General features: G+C 38.7%; 1 protein-coding gene across 2 annotated transcripts; it reads left to right on the top strand.

Annotated features, from left to right (window-relative positions):
• Nucleotides 1-1,174: 1,174 nt before the first annotated feature.
• Ebag9 (estrogen receptor binding site associated antigen 9) lies at nt 1,175-19,454 on the top strand. 2 transcript variants are annotated; one of them, XM_076555794.1, is made up of 7 exons: nt 1,175-1,251; nt 6,168-6,265; nt 9,397-9,475; nt 10,155-10,313; nt 11,806-11,913; nt 15,213-15,304; nt 18,421-19,454. In XM_076555794.1, exons 2-7 carry the CDS (start codon nt 6,183-6,185, stop codon nt 18,539-18,541), a joined length of 642 nt encoding a protein of 213 aa, XP_076411909.1. In that variant the 5' UTR covers nt 1,175-1,251; nt 6,168-6,182; the 3' UTR covers nt 18,542-19,454. The 2 variants fall into 2 exon arrangements, with proteins under 2 accessions (XP_076411909.1, XP_006978762.1); XM_006978700.4 differs by having other exon boundaries at nt 1,234-1,854.
• The last annotated feature ends 493 nt before the right edge of the window (nt 19,455-19,947 follow it).

The following is a 19,947-nucleotide window of genomic DNA, read 5'->3' as shown; positions in this document are numbered from 1 at the left end:
TCCTAATGCTAGGACCCTTTAATACAGTTCCTCATGTTGTGGTGACCCCAACCATAAAATTATTTTTGTTGCTACTTCATTACTGTAATTTTGCTACTATTTAGGCCCTAGACTCTAGGGAAACAAAGGTCTATGGGAGGTGGGAGAAAAAAGGGGGTAGTGCAGTCTGTGTGGGGGGAAAGCATGTGTTCAAGCTACAATGTATCCTTATGTGAAAACATTCTTATGGGACATAGTAACGAATACGTACAATAAAAAGTAAAAACAAAACAACAAAAACAAACACACAACAGAAAACTATCTGACTCCAAGATAAAACCACAATAAAGACAGGAGCTTGGTAAAATGCCTAGCCCCGGACGCAGGCCAGGATATAATGAGGGACTTAGAGGAAATGCCCCTTTATCTCCAGTTAAAGACTGAATTAAGATTTAAGCGGAGCAGGCTAAATCCTGGAAGAGACTCGTAAACGTCTCAGGTGCTGCAGTAACTGGGGGTCTGTCCTAGTCATATCCAAGTCATTCTGAGACAGGAGCTCCTCTAATGTTTACTAGTCTAGATGCAGCTTCCCGTTGGCCCCATCTGGAGGATAAGTTTTACGGATGGAACAGAAAGGGGCTTGGTTACGGGCGAGACACTCATCTATATGCGAGGAAAGGAGGACAACTTGGCACAAGCCAATCGCTCCACGACACACACACACACACACACACACACACACACACACACACACACATAAAAACAATCAGGGAAACCAACCACCACCCCTATCAACAAAAGGCCAAAGGCTCAAGCCTCCTTAAGGCTGTCGCGCTGGCCACGCCCTCTACGCTGATTGGCTTGCGGCTTGTACGTCAAAGAAGCCGCCTCTCCCCTATTGGGCCAGAGGATACCTGAGGCGGGGTGCAGAAGGGAGAGCCTGGAGACAGCTCCCTAGCTCCGCCTTGGAGGCGGGGCCTGGGCGGGGTTGGGGCGGGGTCCGGGCGGGTTTCTGGCGCAGGGGCGGCCATGGCGGCTGCGCGGCGGCCACGGCGGCCGCGGCGGAGCGCGCGCCCGGCTTTGAATGAGCGGAGCTGGGACTGAGCCGGGCGCGGGCGCGAAGCGCGGGCGCGGGCGCGCGGGCTCGAGGCGGAGACGGCGGCGGCGGCGGCGGCGGCGTGCGGGTGTGTGTGCGTGTGCGCGCGCACGCGCACGCGCGGCCCGCGGCAGCTCGGGAGCCTCCGCCGGGCGGGCGGGGAGGGGGAGGGGCAGGTGAGTGTGCGCGGCCCGCGCGCGCCCCGCGAGGGGCTTTGTTTTTCTTTTCTTTTTTTTAATTCCCCCCCCTTCCCCGCCTCCTGACCCCCCCCCCCCCGCGCCCCTGCCTCCCGGTTCGGAGGCCGCGCTTCCCCGGCACCCTCCGGGTCGTCCCGCACTTCCTGCTGTCCCGCCTTCCTCTTCGGCCCTCTACCCCGACCTCCTCCACGCCGGGCCACCGCTCCGGGGTACTGTTTCCGGGTCAGGGTGAGCTGTCTTCGGGGCGAGCCCAGCGTGGCTAGGAACCGGCCCGGCGGTGTGTCACCCTCTGCCACGCCGCGCCGCTCACGCACCGGAGACCGGCCTGCCAGCTGCCGACCCGGAAAAGCCCCCCATGTTCAGTCTTCCCCCCGCAGGGCGATGTGCCGCCGTCCCGCCCTCCCTCCCCGGGCCTCGCTCGCACCCCTGGGGCCTCCCGGATCGCCCCGACATCCACACCCCAGCCCTCCCGGCTCCCACCTTCTTGCAGTGTAGAGCGCCTCACTTGACGCCCGCCTCCGGGCGTGGGATTGCGTAACCCGAAAGCTCGCTCGCGTGTTGTTTTGCTCATCCGTGCAGTGGGTATGATTTTTTTTTTTTCCCTATCCGCAAAAATTCTAGGTGGGTGATCTGAAAGTGCACATTAGTCTAGTTAGGAAACTCTCGGTGTAGTCGTTCAGAAGACAACCCACCCAGACAACAGTCCAGGCGGTGTCCCCCGTGAAGGCCCCGATGGTACCGAATGGTCGTTTTTTTGTTTTTTTTTAACCACCAGCTTTTCAAAACTGCACGGCTGTTTCTGCTTCCTTGCCTCTGCTGTGGACCCTTGGTTTTTCATATTTGAGTTCAGGTGGCTTTTCATTGGGAGCTTGGTGATTTTTAACTTGAGCGAGTTACGGACTTCAGTTGAGTATGTTCTGTGCTGCTGTAGATCCTAGGACTTGGAAGTATTTGTGTGAAAAGACTCAGACAGACTCGGGTTTAGAAGTACAGCGGTAGATGTCTCCTTTAGTGGGTGTCAGCTGGCTTGGCTTGATGAATTGTGTGGTGGATCTCTACTCCAGGATGTGATCACCCAGTGCAAGGAGGGATTGACTTGATCATGCAGGATTCTTTTTCTTTATGCCTTCTGCCCCAGCTATAGAGAAATCCTTCTCACTTGACACAACAGAACTCTTTCCAGTCGCTCAGTCGGAGATGACATTTCTTCAAAACTCTTCTTCTGGCATATATAAAGTTTCTGAATTTTGTTAGTCGTTTTAAGGAAAAAAATTAATTTATTTATTTTGGTAGTAGGTTATTTCAATATTGCCCAGATCTAGAAAGCATTTTAAAGCACCCAAATTATAAAGTAGAAACAAGGAGATGTTTTCCTAGTTGGTGATCTATAGGGTATTTTAGAAACCAGACTGTAGCGATATGCATAAAATTAAAATCATTTCAAATGAAATATGTAGGGATAGCCAGGCCTTGGAATTCTTCTCTTCCAATTAATCCTGATTTAACTTGTTTAAATTACTCGGGACAGTTATGGCCCTCATCTGTTAAGTGGAAATGGTCAGACTGTTGAATTATATCCTGAACATGTTAAGGGCCCAAGGACTGTTAATTTCTTTTCATTCAAGAAGTATTTGAGCACCTAAATGCTGGCATTGGCTAAGATTTATAGATAACAAACTGAGTCACACTGGTGGGGCCTTGTATTTCCAGACTCTTTTTCCTTTGAATAAAGTAAATGTAGGAAGAAACTCAAGACAATTCAGTAGCAAAGAGGGTTTCTCTGTGCAGGCAAGTGTTGTCTCCTTATCAGTGTAGCATATGTAACATAGTATGTGCTAATACATATTCATTCCTTCGAGTTGGCAACATTATATACAAGTCCTGAATAAAGTTTGTGTATAAGCCAGTGTAATTGATAAAGTGTTGCTTAATAGCTTGTTACATTTTCCTCATTTTAGTGAAACTGGTTGGAAATTTTATCCTGAAACTTATGCTATCTCCCCTGATTACTAAGGATGTTTATGACTAGTTTTTCTTGGTTTTCAAATCAAATCGATGTAGGTTTGAATGCAAGTAGTTATAGGAATGTGGAAACGTGCTTACTCTGTTTCTATTCTATAAAATGAGGAAAATAATATATCACTAGAAATAAGTTCTGTGGATTCAGTTAGCTAACGTTTAGATAGTGCTTGGTTCATAATAGATGGTTAGTGATTTTAGGTCCCTTTCATTAATTACAGAAGCAGATTTATCACAGAATCAGGATATTGTTCATTGCTATGGGGGAATTCTGTTCTGTAGTCAGTAATAATCTGGTTTTCTGGTTTTTTCATTTAAACTTGAAATCTTATTTCTACTTTTTGTTGGAGTCATTCAAGGTGACAGGTACTTACTGAGTACTTACACTTAAGGATGTTTGAGAAGGTAATGACTGTAGCTACCAAGACTCTGACTGAAGTTTGTTCTCAACCTAACACTGAACCCTGTGCATGTTACCAAGATACTAAATGTCTTTTTTTCCCCCTAAAAAATCTTGCTGGACTATCTCTTTGGATTTATGTCCTTTTCAAGTGTTGTATGCCATGAATCTTCTAGCTGCCTTTTAAATAATTTTTCTGAAAATTTGTTATATTTTTAAAATTTACCCTCAATTTTTATTAGTGCATATTGACTGTACAAAATATTGGGCTTCATTATATTTCATTCCTTTATGTAATGTAGTTCCCCCTATCCCCGCTGACTGCCCGCCATTACTATTTCTTGTTCTTCTGGTCACCGTCTTCTGGCCACATAGTACCACATCTATTTTCATGTCTTCTTGTATTGGAAATCTAGCTTGTACAAATGAGGGGGAAAATGCTATCTTTGTCTTTTTTGACTAGCTTATTTTGCCCAATGTTATGGTCTCCAGTTCCATCCATTTCCTGTGCAGGGCATTAATACTGTACTCAAACTTCTCTTTAAGAAGTTTGCTTTTCTCTTTGTTGACAGTTACTTTTGACCAATCAGCTTTTTTTTTTTTTTTTTTTTTTTTTGGTTTTTTTTTTTTCGAGACAGGGTTTCTCTGCGTAGCTTTGCGCCTTTCCTGGGACTCACTTGGTAGCCCAGGCTGGCCTCGAACTCGCAGAGATCCGCCTGCCTCTGCCTCCCGAGTGCTGGGATTAAAGGCGTGCGCCACCACCGCCCGGCTGACCAATCAGCTTTAAATGAAGCCTTAATTCACCATTTTATTTGTTCAGTTCATTCTGCCTATAATGAGGCATCAAATATTTCTTAAGTTTTACTTTGCAAATGGTAACAACATACCAAGTCAAAAGCTCCTCTAGAGAAGTATCGTGTAGGGCAGAAACAGTATATAGATATTACTATACTACGAAGTAGAAAGTGAGGAGTTTCCCAGTAGAAAAACACTGGGATTAAGAAGACTTTATTCCACCAAGAAGGCAGGAAACAATATGGACAACATTGGGAAACTAAATAAGACTTATAAGCCATTTGGCATCTCGAAGATTCTTTGAGAAAAAGGAGTCAGCTTTGTTGCATTTTTGAAACCTAGTACACCACTTTGGGGACATTTGTCAGAAATATATGTATTACTTGAAGAAGGAAATTGTTAATGTGCTCTTGGTTCCTTTTCTTTTAGAATCACTGTTCTTTGCACCTCCAGCCTTGGTCATCGAATAGATCATTCAGTTAAGATAGGCAGTCTTCATGTGCACAAACATACACGACACTGCTAAGGGAACCTTGTGGACTTTCCCATTGTGCCTTTAGTAGCCTGCATTCTGCTTTTAACCCTAGAAACAGAAAGCACTAGCTGTGTTTTTCTTCAGAAGGAACTGCCAGTTAGTGACCACAGAGCAGTCAAGGTCAGGGACATGACAGTTAGTGTGTTTTCCTTGATTTTTTGTTTTTCTTTACTGTTGTTGTTGTGTGTGTTGAGCTTTTACATTGAGATATAATATGTAAATAATATATACAACAAAGCAAATCGTATTGTAACCTCTCAGGTTAAGATACAGATCTTAGTTTTCTAAATCATTTATTATCTCCCCCCCCCCCCCCCCCCCCCCCGCCCATTAGAGGTGAAGATTCTTACTTCCTGTTTAATTTTTAACCTACTTAGTTGAGGAAACTGTATTATGAACTCTTTTGGTTTTTTGAGACAGGATTTCTCTGTGTAGCTTTGCGCCTTTCCTGGAACTCACTCTGTAGCCCAGGCTGGCCTCGAACTCACAGAGATCTGCCTGACTCCGCCTCCCGAGTGCTGAGATTAAAGGTGTATGTCACCACCGCCTGGTGAACTCTCTTTAAAAACCGAGAAGTTACTATTGGATGTGATATGTACTTATTCCGCGGAGGCTGTGGATTAATAGACTTACTAAGTGTAGACCCAAGCATCAGTGTGTCTTTGAACAGATGGCTAGATTTGCAAACCTGAACTGGATGGGCTTTATCTTTTGTTTGAACTTACTAGCTATGCTCAGAACATGCTATTTGACTTTTCCTCAGTTCAGTTTCTCCATCTGAAATACACATAATGAAAATACCTAGAGGTTAAAATGTTGAAGTGAATCAAATTTTAAAAGCTATAGAAAGGTTTAATATATATGATTTTATACTTTTTGAGTTTTTTAATTGTAAGTAAAGTTGTCCTAATTTAGGCAGAACATTTTTCAGAGACTTAGAATAAAGAGAATTCTCCCTCACAACTACTAAAAAATCTATATGACTTATATTGTGTTAGAATTTACTGATATGTTTGTAGCTTCTAGAGAAACGTGAAAACGTCAGATATTTCTTATTGCATAAGGACTTCTTAGTTTGAATTAAAAAGAACATGGCTTCAGCAATGAGTCTGATACATTGTTTTTGTGTGTGTGCCCTTTCCACAGGTTTTGGCTCTCACCATGGCCATCACTCAGTTTCGGTTATTTAAAGTTTGTACCTGCCTAGCGACAGTGTTCTCATTCCTAAAGAGACTAATATGCAGGTAAATGATTCTGTGTTCAAACTGACCTATGTCTCTCTTTATTGCTTTGGATTACTTCCTAATTTTAAAAGACATGGAATGTTTTATTTAAACTAGTTGTCCTGCTTATAATATCCACTACTCTATGCTTTTAAAAAACATTTTTGCAGATCTAGAAAGGATTTCAGTTGTTTTGTTCATTCAGATTTTTTGCATCTTCTATTTAAATATATTAAATAATTAGTCCTGTGAAATTGTAGAAAGCAGCAGACCAACATTAAACATTATTGTCACCACAGAAATTATGAATTCTTTCATTTTGGAATGTTTAAAAGTGGTTAGGCAAAATTAAGCATAGGTGTTTCTATGTGTATTTCTCTATGAATGCCATTTTTATATTTATATTGAAAACTTTCAACAGACAGGGGTTGGAGTGATGGCAGTGGTTAAAAGTACTTGCTGCTCTTGCAGAGAACCTGGGTTCGGTTCCTAGCATTTACATGGTGGCTCACAACTTTCTAAACTCCAGTTCCAGAAAAATCCATTGCCCTCTTCAGGCTTCTGTGGATACCAGGTGTGCACATGGTGCACAGGCATACATGTGAAATACACAGACACATAAAATAAAAATGTATTTTAGAAACTTTAAATAAGGAAACTATAAATAAAATTAATTTGTGTGGTGGTGGTGGTGTGTGTTCAGATTGGCCAGAATACATTGTTTAGCTTCATCTGGTTATCCTTAGATTCTAAACCCTTCTATCTTACCATATGGCCACACTCTAGCTGTGGCTTCTCAACTTGGAGGTGCCTCAGGACTCACCATGGCATTCAGAAGTGTGTTCTGAGGTTGAACAGTTTCCAGCAGAGCTGTTGAGCACTGATGGAATCCACACTCAAGGAGCTCATATTTGCAGAACTAGGGCCTACAGCTTTTTTGGTAAGAGATCTTTGCAAAGTAATTATGCCACCAAAATTAATGTAGAGCAGAAAGTGAGGGTGGCAGTATTCAGTCTGATTCAAGGCTTGAGAGGCTGTGCAAGAACAAAAGGCATACATATTTCACTAGTTAAAAATTTGGAATTTATTCCAAATAAAAATAATAATTTTTATTTTCTGCCTTTTTTTTTTCTTTTCTTGTTTTGAAACCAAATGTTGCTGTGTTTCCCAGGCTAGCCTCCGTATTTCTGTGTAGCTTAGGCTGTCCTCAGTGTTGCATTCTCTTTTGTCAGTTTTCTAATTATAGAGGGAAGAGAGAGGGGGGTGTGGGTATTGAGCTTTTCAATTGGCTACTAAGAACTCAGGACATATTTAAGTACTAAGTTGTTCAGGCCTAACTTGTCATCAGTGGAACTGAAGCCAGGCATGGTTCATGCCTTTAATCGCAGCATTTGGAAGGCAGAGGCAGGTGGATCTATATAGCTCAGAAGGCAGAGCTATAATAACTCTGTCTCAAAAGAAAAGCTATGAATCAGTGGAACTGTTAGACTGTTAGGTTTTGGGCCTAAATATTACCAGAAAAACTTAGTGATACATTTAAGGTAAGGTAGAAGAAAAACGGGTGTAAATGGTAATCAGCTCTCTTTTCAGTGGGCAGTTTTAGAAGTTACACACAGTGCTAGGTTGAGCCTCTTCAGGAGTTAGCATGTTGATGAAATGATGTGGAGTGGAAATGGTCACTAGTAGATGAGAAGTCAAGAAACAGCTGGAAGACATGGGGTGGTGGACTGTTGAAATCTCCCTCAAGGATAAAAGCTGATGAAAAAAAATGCTCAAGTCAGAATGAAGAAGAGCGATGAGAAATTTACTGGGAAGGTGGCTTGGGAGTGAGTACTAATAAAACACAGAGGTAAAAGGTGTTGTTAACAATCCCCATGGAGCATGGGTATCTTCATGCATCTTCAGTTTCTAAAATTGTGGTCAGTGTAGGTTAGTGTTAGCATAAGAAACTATATTTGATTTCATATTAAGGACTTTGTTTGTAGTCACTGTGAGTTTCTGTTGCCAGTGTCAATATGTTTGGGACTGACTGTACATTCAGTGGTAATGAAAACCAGCTGTATTAGAATAAACTTGTCATAGGTGTCAGAATGAACCTGGATTGTGTGTTGTAAAATTCCATACTTGTGGAATAAATTTTATAATAGGCTGTAATAGTTTTGTCTTCATCCTTTAAAAGTGAATAAAATAAGACTTGTGAATTTGTCCTAAACTAACTCCTTTAGCTCTAAGGGAATGAGTTACAGGCTACTGGCTTGTAGTAGCTGCTGTGTTTTAATATCTTGCTATGTAGCTGATGCTCTTCTAGTTGCTGTAAATCTGTTTCATAGTTAAATCTTTAAAAGAACATTAGAAATGTAGGTGTGGCTATCCAGTTTACAGATGAGGATATTGTAGGTGATAAATTGAGTAATTCTCACCAGACTCAGGAAAGTAACTTTGAAAATCTTGGTTAATAGAGATTCCATTGCTCATGTTAACAACTGATTAATGTATTTTCCTACAAATTGTTAGAAATTGGTTTAGTTTGGCTAATTGATTTTCAAACTTTTCTTTTTTTTAAATATATTTATTTTTTATTTCATGTGCATTGGTGTTTTCCTTGCATGTATGTCTGTGTGAGAGTGTCAGATCTTGGAGTTACAGACAGTTGTGAGCTGCCATGTGGGTGCTGGGAATTGAACCTGGGTCCTTTGGAGGAGCAATCAGTGCTCTTAACTGCTGAGCCATCTCTCCAACCCCCGATTTTCAAACTTTTAAATAGCTGAATACTTAATTTTACAAGCAATCTATAAAGCGTAAAACCAGCCCTACCTACCTGGTTAATAGCAAAGAGCTTTACCTACAGAACCCAGAGCACTCGAGTAGCACAGGGCTTCAAGGGGCTTGCATTTGTGATTGGCTTTTAATTCATCCCCAGTCCTATAATTTTGTCTATATTTATGAATCCTAACCTGAAAAAGCAGCTACATTGCTCAAGATTTTGGAAAGCTTGACAAGATTGCTGAGTCATGCTTTTTCTTTTGAGCAGTTATTATTTAAAATAATAATTATAAATTGAAAAGTCCATCTTCTGAGTAAATTACTCTCTAAAATACTTTTTCACTCCTGCTTGTTTGGGTTGTCCTTGAACTATATCCTGTTTCTTTCAGATCTGGCAGAGGAAGGAAATTAAGTGGAGACCAAATCACTTTGCCCACCACAGTTGATTATTCGTCTGTCCCTAAACAGGTAGTTTGAAATGGAGCATGTGGTCCAGAACACGGCTTTTCAAACTAGGCTGTATCACAGTAATTGGGTGGTTGGGACTCTTACTGATTTTCTTATTGTTTGGTATTCTGTTACTTTTACTCTATTCTTTATATTGTATCTGTTTCTTTATTAACATCTAATCCCCCCCTCCCCCCCACACACACACACTGGTTTTAACTACATGCTCTTACTTTTGTGGAACATCGAGTATTTAAAAATTTCATGTATGTCCTACATTTATATCATCGTGGGATTGCCATTTTATAATTAGTTTTCCATGTGATATAGGATTCATGGATTCCTTATATACTGAAAATTCTGGCTTAGTTTTAGGCATTTGATACTACGTTTTGAGACTTTTACTTCCCTCTTGTCTTGTGGAGGGTGTTGATACTTTTTTTTTAAGTCAGATCATCAGTTTGGTTAGGATTGAATGGAAGGTTCCAGTCTACCTTCTGGGTGTTGTACACATAATGCTAGCTCAGTTTTCAAAAGCATTTGCTTGAAAAAGTTTTGGTATGTGGCTTGAATTGCATATCTGTCCGTGGCTCAAAACAGTTTTAAAACCATTGTCTTAGAAAGCCTCTTTCTCTAATAAAGATTGTGGTGATCATTAGGTTGTCCCTTCATGGCTGACAGTTTAATCAATTAAATTTAGACAGATGTGGAAGAGTGGACTTCCTGGGATGAAGATGCACCCACAAGTGTGAAGATTGAAGGAGGGAATGGGAATGTGGCAACACAGCAAAGTTCCCTGGAACAACTGGAACCTGACTATTTCAAGGACATGACACCAACTATACGGAAAACTCAGAAAGTAGGTTGAAAAGTTGTGCTTTTGGAGATTAAAATACTTTTTAAATTCCAGTAGTTAAAACCAGACAGTATAATTATATTTTTTAGAAAGTCTGTTTATCATTTTGATTTCTTTCACATTAAGTAAAAGTTTTATGTATTCACGTGACCTAGACATAGATCTAATAATGTATATTCCCAAGTTTTCTAACATAACTAAGCATTTCCAGAAATTCTATTGGATCTTAGATAGTAGGTGCAAGTCTCTGCTAAGAGAAATGTAAGCGAATAACATAACAGTTTGAACACATTCCAAGTAGGATGATAGCTATAAATTAATATTTCCCATTATATACAGTGTACAGCGAGTGCAGTCAGTCCATGGTAAAATACTGTAAAGTTGGTGTGAGTTTGTTAGCAGTTCTTCACTCCCTTTGACAATGAGATCACTCAGAGATGCAGAGATACTGGGAGGGGCACAATGACTGCTCTCCTGTCTTTTCCCCCAATAGAGTGTCTACTTAAGAGAGAAGACGAGCTCGTGATGAAACATGACTGACTTTGTCTCATCACTCGGCCAATTCTACTTCCCAGAAGTAGCCAGTCAATAACTTTATGCTTGTTTATATATCACATATTGCTGTTTCTTGATACCAGTCATACATACTGTCCATTCACATCATACTCTCATAAATGAAGAGTTAGTTCTGCTTCATCTTCTAATATTGTAATATTATTCCATTTTATTCTATTTCAAATAATTATACTGAGCATTCCATTTTTTGTTCAAACACAGAAAACATTTTATACGTATGTTTGTATGTGTGTGTGTGTATATATTATATATATATATATATATATATATATATATATATATATATATATATATATACACACATATATATATATCACTCCTTATGTATTTCCTTGCCAGCTTTTTCTTGGTTTCAGCTATGTATATGCTTTTCCCCTCTTTTTTAACTGTGTTGTTCAAATATTTCAGTACTGAAAAGGAAGGGTACTTGCAAGTTTCTCAGTTGATATATATCTTGTATTGTGGAAATATATTGCTGGGACTTAGTATATTATATGATGCCTTGTTACATTAATTTAGATTGATGGTGTTTTCCTGAAATTTACAATATTTCAAGTAAATAGTCTAATAGTATTAGCCAGGAAGAGTTAATGCATGTACAGCTATTCCACATGTTAAAGATGGTGGGGTATACTTTTGGTAGAAAATACTAGACATATTATTATTTAAATAATTTTAGGGCCCTCATAAAATAGAGAAAAGAAAAAGACAAAATTTTTTTTAAACTGAGCTACAATTTTTCTTAGTATGAAACTGGTTTATGTTCTAATTGCATGGGAATTTTGGTACTATTTACAGGGTAATTCTTACTGCATTGTACATTATAAAGAACAAGCACAATTTAAGTCATTACCAAATATATTGATCAATTATTTTTATATAAAATATTCTTGTAATCCTGTTGTAATTTATCTTGCAGATTGTCATTAAGAAGAGAGAACCATTGAATTTTGGTATCCCTGATGGTAGCACAGGTTTTTCCAGTAGATTGGCGGCTACACAAGACCTGCCTTTCATTCATCAGTCAGTAAGTATGTTAGTAAGATCTGGGGAAAGGTTTGGTTTTTTTTTTGAAGAACAAATTTAAAAGTTTTTCTATAGCTTTACCAGCATAATATTTTATAAGATTACAAATTATATTGGGCACTTGGTCAGGATACCATTATATACAGAGAAGGTAAAGATAAAAGTGTGGTATTTACAAATTAGAATTTTAGGAATTGCCCCTATAATGATTAAGGTAAATTTTGACTTAGGAATTTTTTTCATCATAGAGTAAGTTTACATTTAAACTGTGATGCAATTTAAGATGAATTTGACTTAAGTGAATCTTTATAAAGGAAAAAGTGATGGGAAAGCTAGGAAGTTGGGATACCCAACACTAAGGAGTATATCAGAATGATCTGGGGAGCTTTTTAAACCAAATGAAAATAAAACCCTCACAGATACCTAGATGTCTCCCCAGACCTAAGCATGCTTTGGGTTATTGATTACACCAGCTAACAGTTATAAACCCCAGATACAATGAATACTGAACATTCATTGTCTCACAGAATCTCTGTGGTCTAGGAATCCAGGGGTGATTAAACTGGGAGGTTCTATCTCAGGGTTTCTAGTGAGTTTGTAAAAAAATCACTGCGTTAGCCGGGGCGGTGGTGGCACACGCCTTTAATCCCAGCACTCGGGAGGCAGAGCCAGGCGGATCTCTGTGAGTTCGAGGCCAGCCTGGACTATCAAGTGAGTCCCAGAAAAGGCGCAAAGCTACACAGAGAAACCCTGTCTCGAAAAACCAAAAAAAAAAAAAAAAAAATCACTGCGTTGAGTCTGTAAACAGCTGTAGGCTTTCCTGGGTTTGGGAGGACTAGTGTGTTCACCTTCAAAGTATACATGAAATCTTTTGTTTTTTATCATGTGCCCTCCTATAGGGCTGTTTGGCTTTCCTTGTGTGTAAGTATTGATTTTTCAGGGTGTGGGAAGAGGAGGAGATTGATTATAATGAAGAGATAGTGTTAAATGATTGCACACACAATATTCATAACACATGATGCTATGAAACTGTAACATTGTAGATATTTTGACTTTCATATCTTTTTCTTTAATGACCCAGTAGGTTTTATTAGGATTGTTTATGAAGAGCATGGCTGAGGGATTATTAAAATGGCAATTTATGGGAGCATGAACACCTTACCTATGTCTATACCACTGAAGAAAATGTCTCTTCCACCAGTTAGCATTAACTGCTGCCTGTAGGTTGTCAGTGTAGACTATTTTTCAAATCAAATATTCTGTTCTTATCCTGAAGCTCATCATTTGTGCTATGGAAACTTTAAACTAAGTATATCTGCTTTTTTCTGTCACCTTTTACAAATTTCCACTGTTGTTGGCTTCATTTGGATGTTTTTGAGGTATTGAGAGAAAGAGAGGAGAGAGAGAGAGTGTGTGTGTGTACATATGTGTGAGCACGTAGAGGTGAGGTCAATGCTGAGTGACTTTTCACCTTATTTTTGGAGATAGGGTCTGTCACTAGAACTCACCAGTTGTTGAGACTGGCCAGTGAGCCTCTGGGATCTTCCTCTCTCACTTGCCAGCCACTAGGATTTCAGGCCCACACTGCCATGTCCAGTTTCTTACTGGATGCTGTGGGTCCAAGCTCAAGGTCTCCTGCTCACACAGCGAGCACTTTACTGAGCTGCCTCACCTGTCTTGTCTTTAGTTTTTTTCTTTTTTCCTTCGAAGGCCATTTTTACTCAAGAAATTACTGTATTTAATAATAATAATAATAATAATAATAATAATATTACACACACAATTTTAAATCTCTAAATGTCATGTCAAATACTTCAGTGGAGAAATGGACAAATATTATAAAGGGAAAGATTACCAACAAGAAACATGGCCTAATAATATCTCATGTTTTTTTTAGTCTTTTTAGAAATTCAGTTGAATAATAAGGTACAATTTTCATAAGTTTTTGCCTGGTTTATTCTATCTGTAGAGGATGGAAACAGAAAATGACTGTGACAACACCTTATACTTCATATGATTAACTGGAGGGTACTGTGCTAGTTTTAAACTTAACACCCAGCACAGACTACTCCAGTTAAACATTGTCAGTAACTCTGGGATCCATCTGTATCCTTTCTCTCCCTTTTGCTCCCAAAAAGAAACAAACAAATAAAAATAAAAAAGGATTTATTCTTGTCTAATCCAAACTAAGAAAGTGAAAACCAATATTAAATAGAAAACAGTATTCTGTAAAACATATAAAATGAAGAAAGAATTTGAAGTAATGTGGTCGTCTTCAACATACTCACATAGTCAGTCAGTCTGTCTGTCTGTCTGTCTGTCTGTCTGTCTCTCTCTCTCTCTCTCTCTCTCTCTCTCTGTGAATGAATTTTAATTGGTTGCTTACTTGTCAGTGCCTGCACCACTGAAGAAAATGTCTTTGCCCCGCTCCCGTCCCCCAGCTGTCAGTAACTGTAGGTCATTAGGTGTAAAAGGGGCCACATGAGCCCCTCCCCACTCCCACAAGGGAATGTTGAGGGACTCTTCACATGCAGGTCTTACACAGCTAATCATAGCTACTGTGAGTTCTTGCTGTGCCATTTCAAAAAGACTGCATTTCACGATACTTTAACCATTCCTCAGTCTCTTTGGTTCCTTCTGCCCCTTATTATGATGTTTTCTGAGCTTTGGTAATGGAGGCAGGAGGTATTGACAGAGTTATCCTCTTAGAGATAAGCAGTCAACAGTCGCTGATTCTGGTCATTTTGAGCATTTATGAGTCTACAGAAACCCCAGCCAACTGGAAGAAGAAGCTTCTTTGACCCATGCTGACAGGAGCACCAATTCATAGACATAACCCTAAATCTTTAGAAGGTAATTTAGTGAGCACAGCATGTCTGTCTAGCAGAACAGCAGTGGTAGCTGTTCCCTACTAGTGCCTATGTCCTCAGCTGCCATGGACTTTGACCAGGTTTATAGTACCAGCCGTGAATTCTCAGTTGTAGAGCCAGCCTCAAATCCAGACAGCCGTTGGCTCCATTAGGTGTGCCGCTGTTACACCAGTTGCCTAGAACATTTTCACCACTTGGGAAAGTCACACATCACAGCATTACTGTGAAACCTGCAGTTGTAGACAACCCAGAGGCTAGATCATCTATGCCCTATTTGGGGATTGGTACAGAGTTAGGGAACCATAGGAGAGTAATAGGTTTTTCTGAGTTAGGCTTCAAACCACTCTTTTTTATTGTTCTGGTTTTGAACTGCTGTATAGAGAAATGATGGCTCTTTACTGTCTTAGTTTTTCTTTGTTTTTCATTATAGTCAGAATTAGGTGACTTAGATACCTGGCAAGAAAATACCAATGCATGGGAAGAGGAAGAAGATGCAGCCTGGCAAGCAGAAGAAGTTCTGAGGTATTTGGATGATGTTTATCGTACACCTTGAATAGAAAACTTAGATTTGTTTCCTATATTTAAGATCAAGAAAGCCTACTCTGACAAATATCTGTCTCCATTTTTCTACACTGAACCTTATAGAACTTGTTTCTCAGTGAACATGCTCTGAATTTTAGATTTCATATCTTGTTATGTGTACTATGAATTTCAAACACTGTCTGACTCAAGGGATAATAATCCCAATGGTAAACGTTGTTTGCCTATACATACCACAGGGTAGTTATGATGCCCTGCTGTGAAATGTGACCACCGTGATACGCTGTTCTAGATTAGCAGTTGTACTTTTGACTTTATTGTTTCAGTTTAATATAGTGTCTGAACTTCACAGTTGAATAAAAGTAGCTAGTAAAGCACCCTTAAACTCTACATGTGTCTTACTTTGGTGTCCATGAAAGTACCATAAAACAGGGAAGTCAGATTAACAATCCATTCTACAGAAAAGTAAATATTATTCTGTAGTTTTAAAGTTCATTTCTGTCGGATGTTCATTCTGTGTTTCTTTGAGTAATAAACTCAGTTATTGAACTTCTGTGTTGAGTCAAAAAGCAAGGGAAGAAGAGCGAAAAGCAGAACTGTGACTGTTGTCTCTGATGCAACCTCAAATATAAATCTGTCTAGTCTCTATGTGTTTAAGATCATATAGCAAGGGACTGGAAGATGGCTCCGAGGGTAAGAGCACTTGCTTCTCTTCCAGAAGACCCGGGTTCTGTTCCCAGCACCCATATCAGCTTTAGGGGATCTAGCCTCCCCTCTGGCCTCTGTGGACACTTAGTTGTACACACATAATGCAAATACATTAAGGTTCACACATACATGTAAAATAAAATATAAAAAATTAGCAAAATATAGTGATAGAATTTTTATTTTAAAATTATGATTGTTTTTGCCCTAAGGATAGAGAGTAAATTATCTTTTACTTGTACTCATTTTTATGTTTTTTTTCTTGTCTTGTCTTGTCTTTGATGGCCAATTTATAGTAACCTTAAATGACCAGCAGGGGGTGCAGTTAAATAGATAGAGGTTTTGTTTTGTTTTTCTTTTAAATCTTGTTTCCACTTGTCTTCTTTAAACAGGAAGGGGAATCACATTTTTAAAGTTGTGAGAGTTTTTAACACGTAGCTTCCTTTTGTTTTGAGTCTTTTTAATAAAGGGTATTTTTTTAAGTTGTGGACGAAAGTAATAATGTTGCAAGGATCATCAAAAAAGACATTTTTATTCTGAACTTTAAAAACTAATAATAGGTACAAAAATCAAATGTCTTAGAAAATTTGAAGGGTTTTAATAATTATTAGTTTTATGTAGCACAAGGAAAGAGCTGTTCATTTGAATCTAATCATTTTTTTTTTTTTTTTTTTTTTTTTTTTTTTTTGGTTTTTCAAGTTCTCTGTGTAGCTTTGCGCCTTTCCTGGAACTCACTTGGTAGCCCAGGCTGGCCTCGAACTCACAGAGATCCGCCTGGCTCTGCCTCCCAAGTGCTGGGATTAACAGCGTGCGCCACCACCGCCCAGCTATGAGAGCATCTTAATGTTACTCTAAAACCTTCCCTTTTCCATCCTATCTCTTATTCCTTAAATAAAACAAAAATGATGACAGTTTAATTGAATGAGATTATTAGTTAATAATAGACAAGTTTCATGCCATGTGCTGCATGAGTATAGTCAACACGACATGGAGGCTTGTGGCATTGCTGCCTCTAGAAAGACACTAAGCGTTGCGAGAGTGTATCTGTGGTCCAGATTCTTTAAGCTCAGAAGTTTTTCCATTGCCAACTTGAAATAGTCTAGCTCTGTGATCAATTATTTGAGTATGCTTCTAGTACTGAAGCAGTTCCAGGCTTGACTCTGGGTGGGCTATATATATATTCATTCATCTTCAGTAATCTCAATTGTTTCTTGTGCCTGGAAGGTTCATTACTGATGCTTTCATTTTAGAGAGGAACCATGTCCGAGTTTATCTTCTTATAACCTTTATAATTATTTTCCTTTCTACTTTTTAATGCTAATGTTTTGGGCTGCTTTTTTAGTACATATTTTCAGGTTTTCTTAGGCTTAAGCAGAGCTAGTGTGAAGTAGGTTTTCTTTCATTGTTTAAACTTGTTAATTAATGGTGAAAGTTGGAGTGTTGCCACAAAGAAATGTTTCTCCTTTGTGGAATTTTGAGCATCTGTAACTCTGCCTCCTTGCATTTGTAATTGTTACTGAAAATCAGCCTTACATGCATGCATGCATTTGATATGCATTAACATATCACTCTGATAAACTTTAAGTTGAACATATGCTAACTTAGATGCCCCAGGCTGGATTGTTCTACATAGACCTGGATTTTCCCTGTTCCATGCTCAGTGGTGACCTATGCTTTCCTTCTTCAGCCTTACATGCTTGAATTACTTTTTGATACCCAGCTTAGGTTCCTTTCCCTCTTTCTTGTGCCATCATTCCAGGCCCAGCCTCCCTTCCTATACAAGCCCACTGGTAAAGATAGAGTGCTTTTGTCATTTCTAGTCAGTGGAGCTGTACTGGGCTTAGAGCCAGACAGAGAGTCATAGTGTACATTGGTAAATACCTACTACAGTATGCCTTATGGAGCTGCTCAAATGTTAATCTTTAACTTTCGTAGTTCTGAGTAGAAGGTACATGTGAAATTCCACTTCCTTTTTGCAGTTTCTATTAGAACAAGAAAAGAATTAATTCCAATGTCAAACTTTTTTGGATAGTTTCCCCTGACACACACAAAGGCTGTGCTTGAATAGAAGTAGAGTTTTGTGGAATAAGGTGAAGAAGCAAAGTAAGATGGTGTGGGTTCCTACATATTAATACTATGGCTGTGTAAGTCTCAGCTCTCTCACTCATTTGCCTGTTTGTTCATCAAGATACCGTTTCTGTTTGTGAAGTCATCTTCTAAGGATAAGCAGAAATCCTCCTATTGAAAAATCCTTGAAAATTTCAGAGAAATGAGAAAATTAGACATTAAACATTTATTTCTTGATTAGAAGAAGGCACCCTTCTGTAATTTATTTGCTATTTTACCTGTGCAGTGTTTTATAAAAGTAAAGATATGAATGTGTTTCTCTTCAGGCAGCAGAAAATTGCAGACAGAGAAAAGAGAGCAGCAGAACAACAAAGGAAGAAAATGGAGAAAGAGGCGCAGCGTCTGATGAAGAAGGAGCAAAACAAAATCGGTGTGAAACTTTCCTAACACACGCTCGCCTGTCACATCCCAGTGCCAGTAGGAGAAGCCTGGGCCTGAAGCCTACAGGACAAGCATTTGTATGGACTGGAGATAATTTCAGAATACAAACACTGCTTGATCTTAATGTATTTGAGCCATCCAGGACACCAGGATTCTCCCACAATACCTTGAACTGTTAGTAATCAAGACTCAAAACTCAAAAATAATGAGACAATTATTTTCTTCAACATGTTCCAAATATAAGACAGTTGTTTGCTATAGAGAAGTTATTTCAAGTGGAATATACCAGACCAGTACCTCTCAAGCTAGTGTTTCTAGCTGAATAAATTGGGTGTAAATAATTTTACGGTAGAAAAGTACTCTGCTATCTATTATGCTTTCATTCATTGTGCATAATTATAAAATAATTTTAATAGTCTTTGTTTCCATGATCACTTGACGTAAATTAAACAAAATATAAGTAGGGCTTCATACCCTCTTTAATTTTGTTTTCAGGTAGTGTTGACATACATTTTCTATAATTTGAACTGGCATTGTTTGGTACAACATTAAGGAATATGATGATTTGGATTTTCAAGAAAATAACATTAAATGCAATAATTTTATTTATCAAATATTTTGTATATCCTTATTTTCTTTTGGATGGTATTATAATGTTATACAGAGCTGTAATTTATATTGCATGTATAAATGTTGAAAATCAGCTGCAATGACAAGTTTGTGTGACTTAAGAACTAGGATTAGTAGCTTTTCCCTTTCATTACAGATGTCAAGATGTTAACAGTGTCTTTAAGGACCATAGTTCTTTATCCTTCTTAAAAGCCATTAATTTTCAAATACAGAAAGCCTTCAATTTCATTTGTTTTTTTTTAAGTGATTCTGAAAGATTTATCTTTTTTTTTTTCAATCTTACATAATGCAGGGTACCTATACATTCAGCTAGATAACATTACTGATTCAATACAAACCAAGTTATAATTTTTTTGTTTGTGATATTGATTGACTTGTCTAAAGAAATATAATTGCATATTGTGTTTTATGGGGGAAAATCATATCTCACAGTTTAAAATGAATACCATTAAATTTTCTCCACAATTGAAATATAACTGGCCTGATTTTCTGTGGCTTTGGAATTTTTAAAGATGTTTTGTTTTCTTCATGGTTATTACATGGATTAACATTTTGTGGGGCTTTACAATGTCATAGACAGTGTGCAGGCCAAATATTATTAATATATTTGAATTAAGGCAGTACTTCATAGAAAAATCAATAACTGTGCATTGAGACTTAAAATTTTCTTAGCCTGAGATTTCAGACTAAGTATTATAGTCAGTTGACTTTAACTCTGGTAAGAAGAGTTTTTGAGCACCTGACCACATTGCCAGTTACCATGTTTATTCTTTCTCCAATAT

This window comes from Peromyscus maniculatus, chromosome 20 (assembly GCF_049852395.1).
Source record: "Peromyscus maniculatus bairdii isolate BWxNUB_F1_BW_parent chromosome 20, HU_Pman_BW_mat_3.1, whole genome shotgun sequence".
NCBI lineage: Eukaryota > Metazoa > Chordata > Mammalia > Rodentia > Cricetidae > Peromyscus > Peromyscus maniculatus.
The sequence above is the reverse complement of the archived record's forward strand: the minus strand, read 5'-3'. Positions and strand labels throughout refer to the sequence as shown.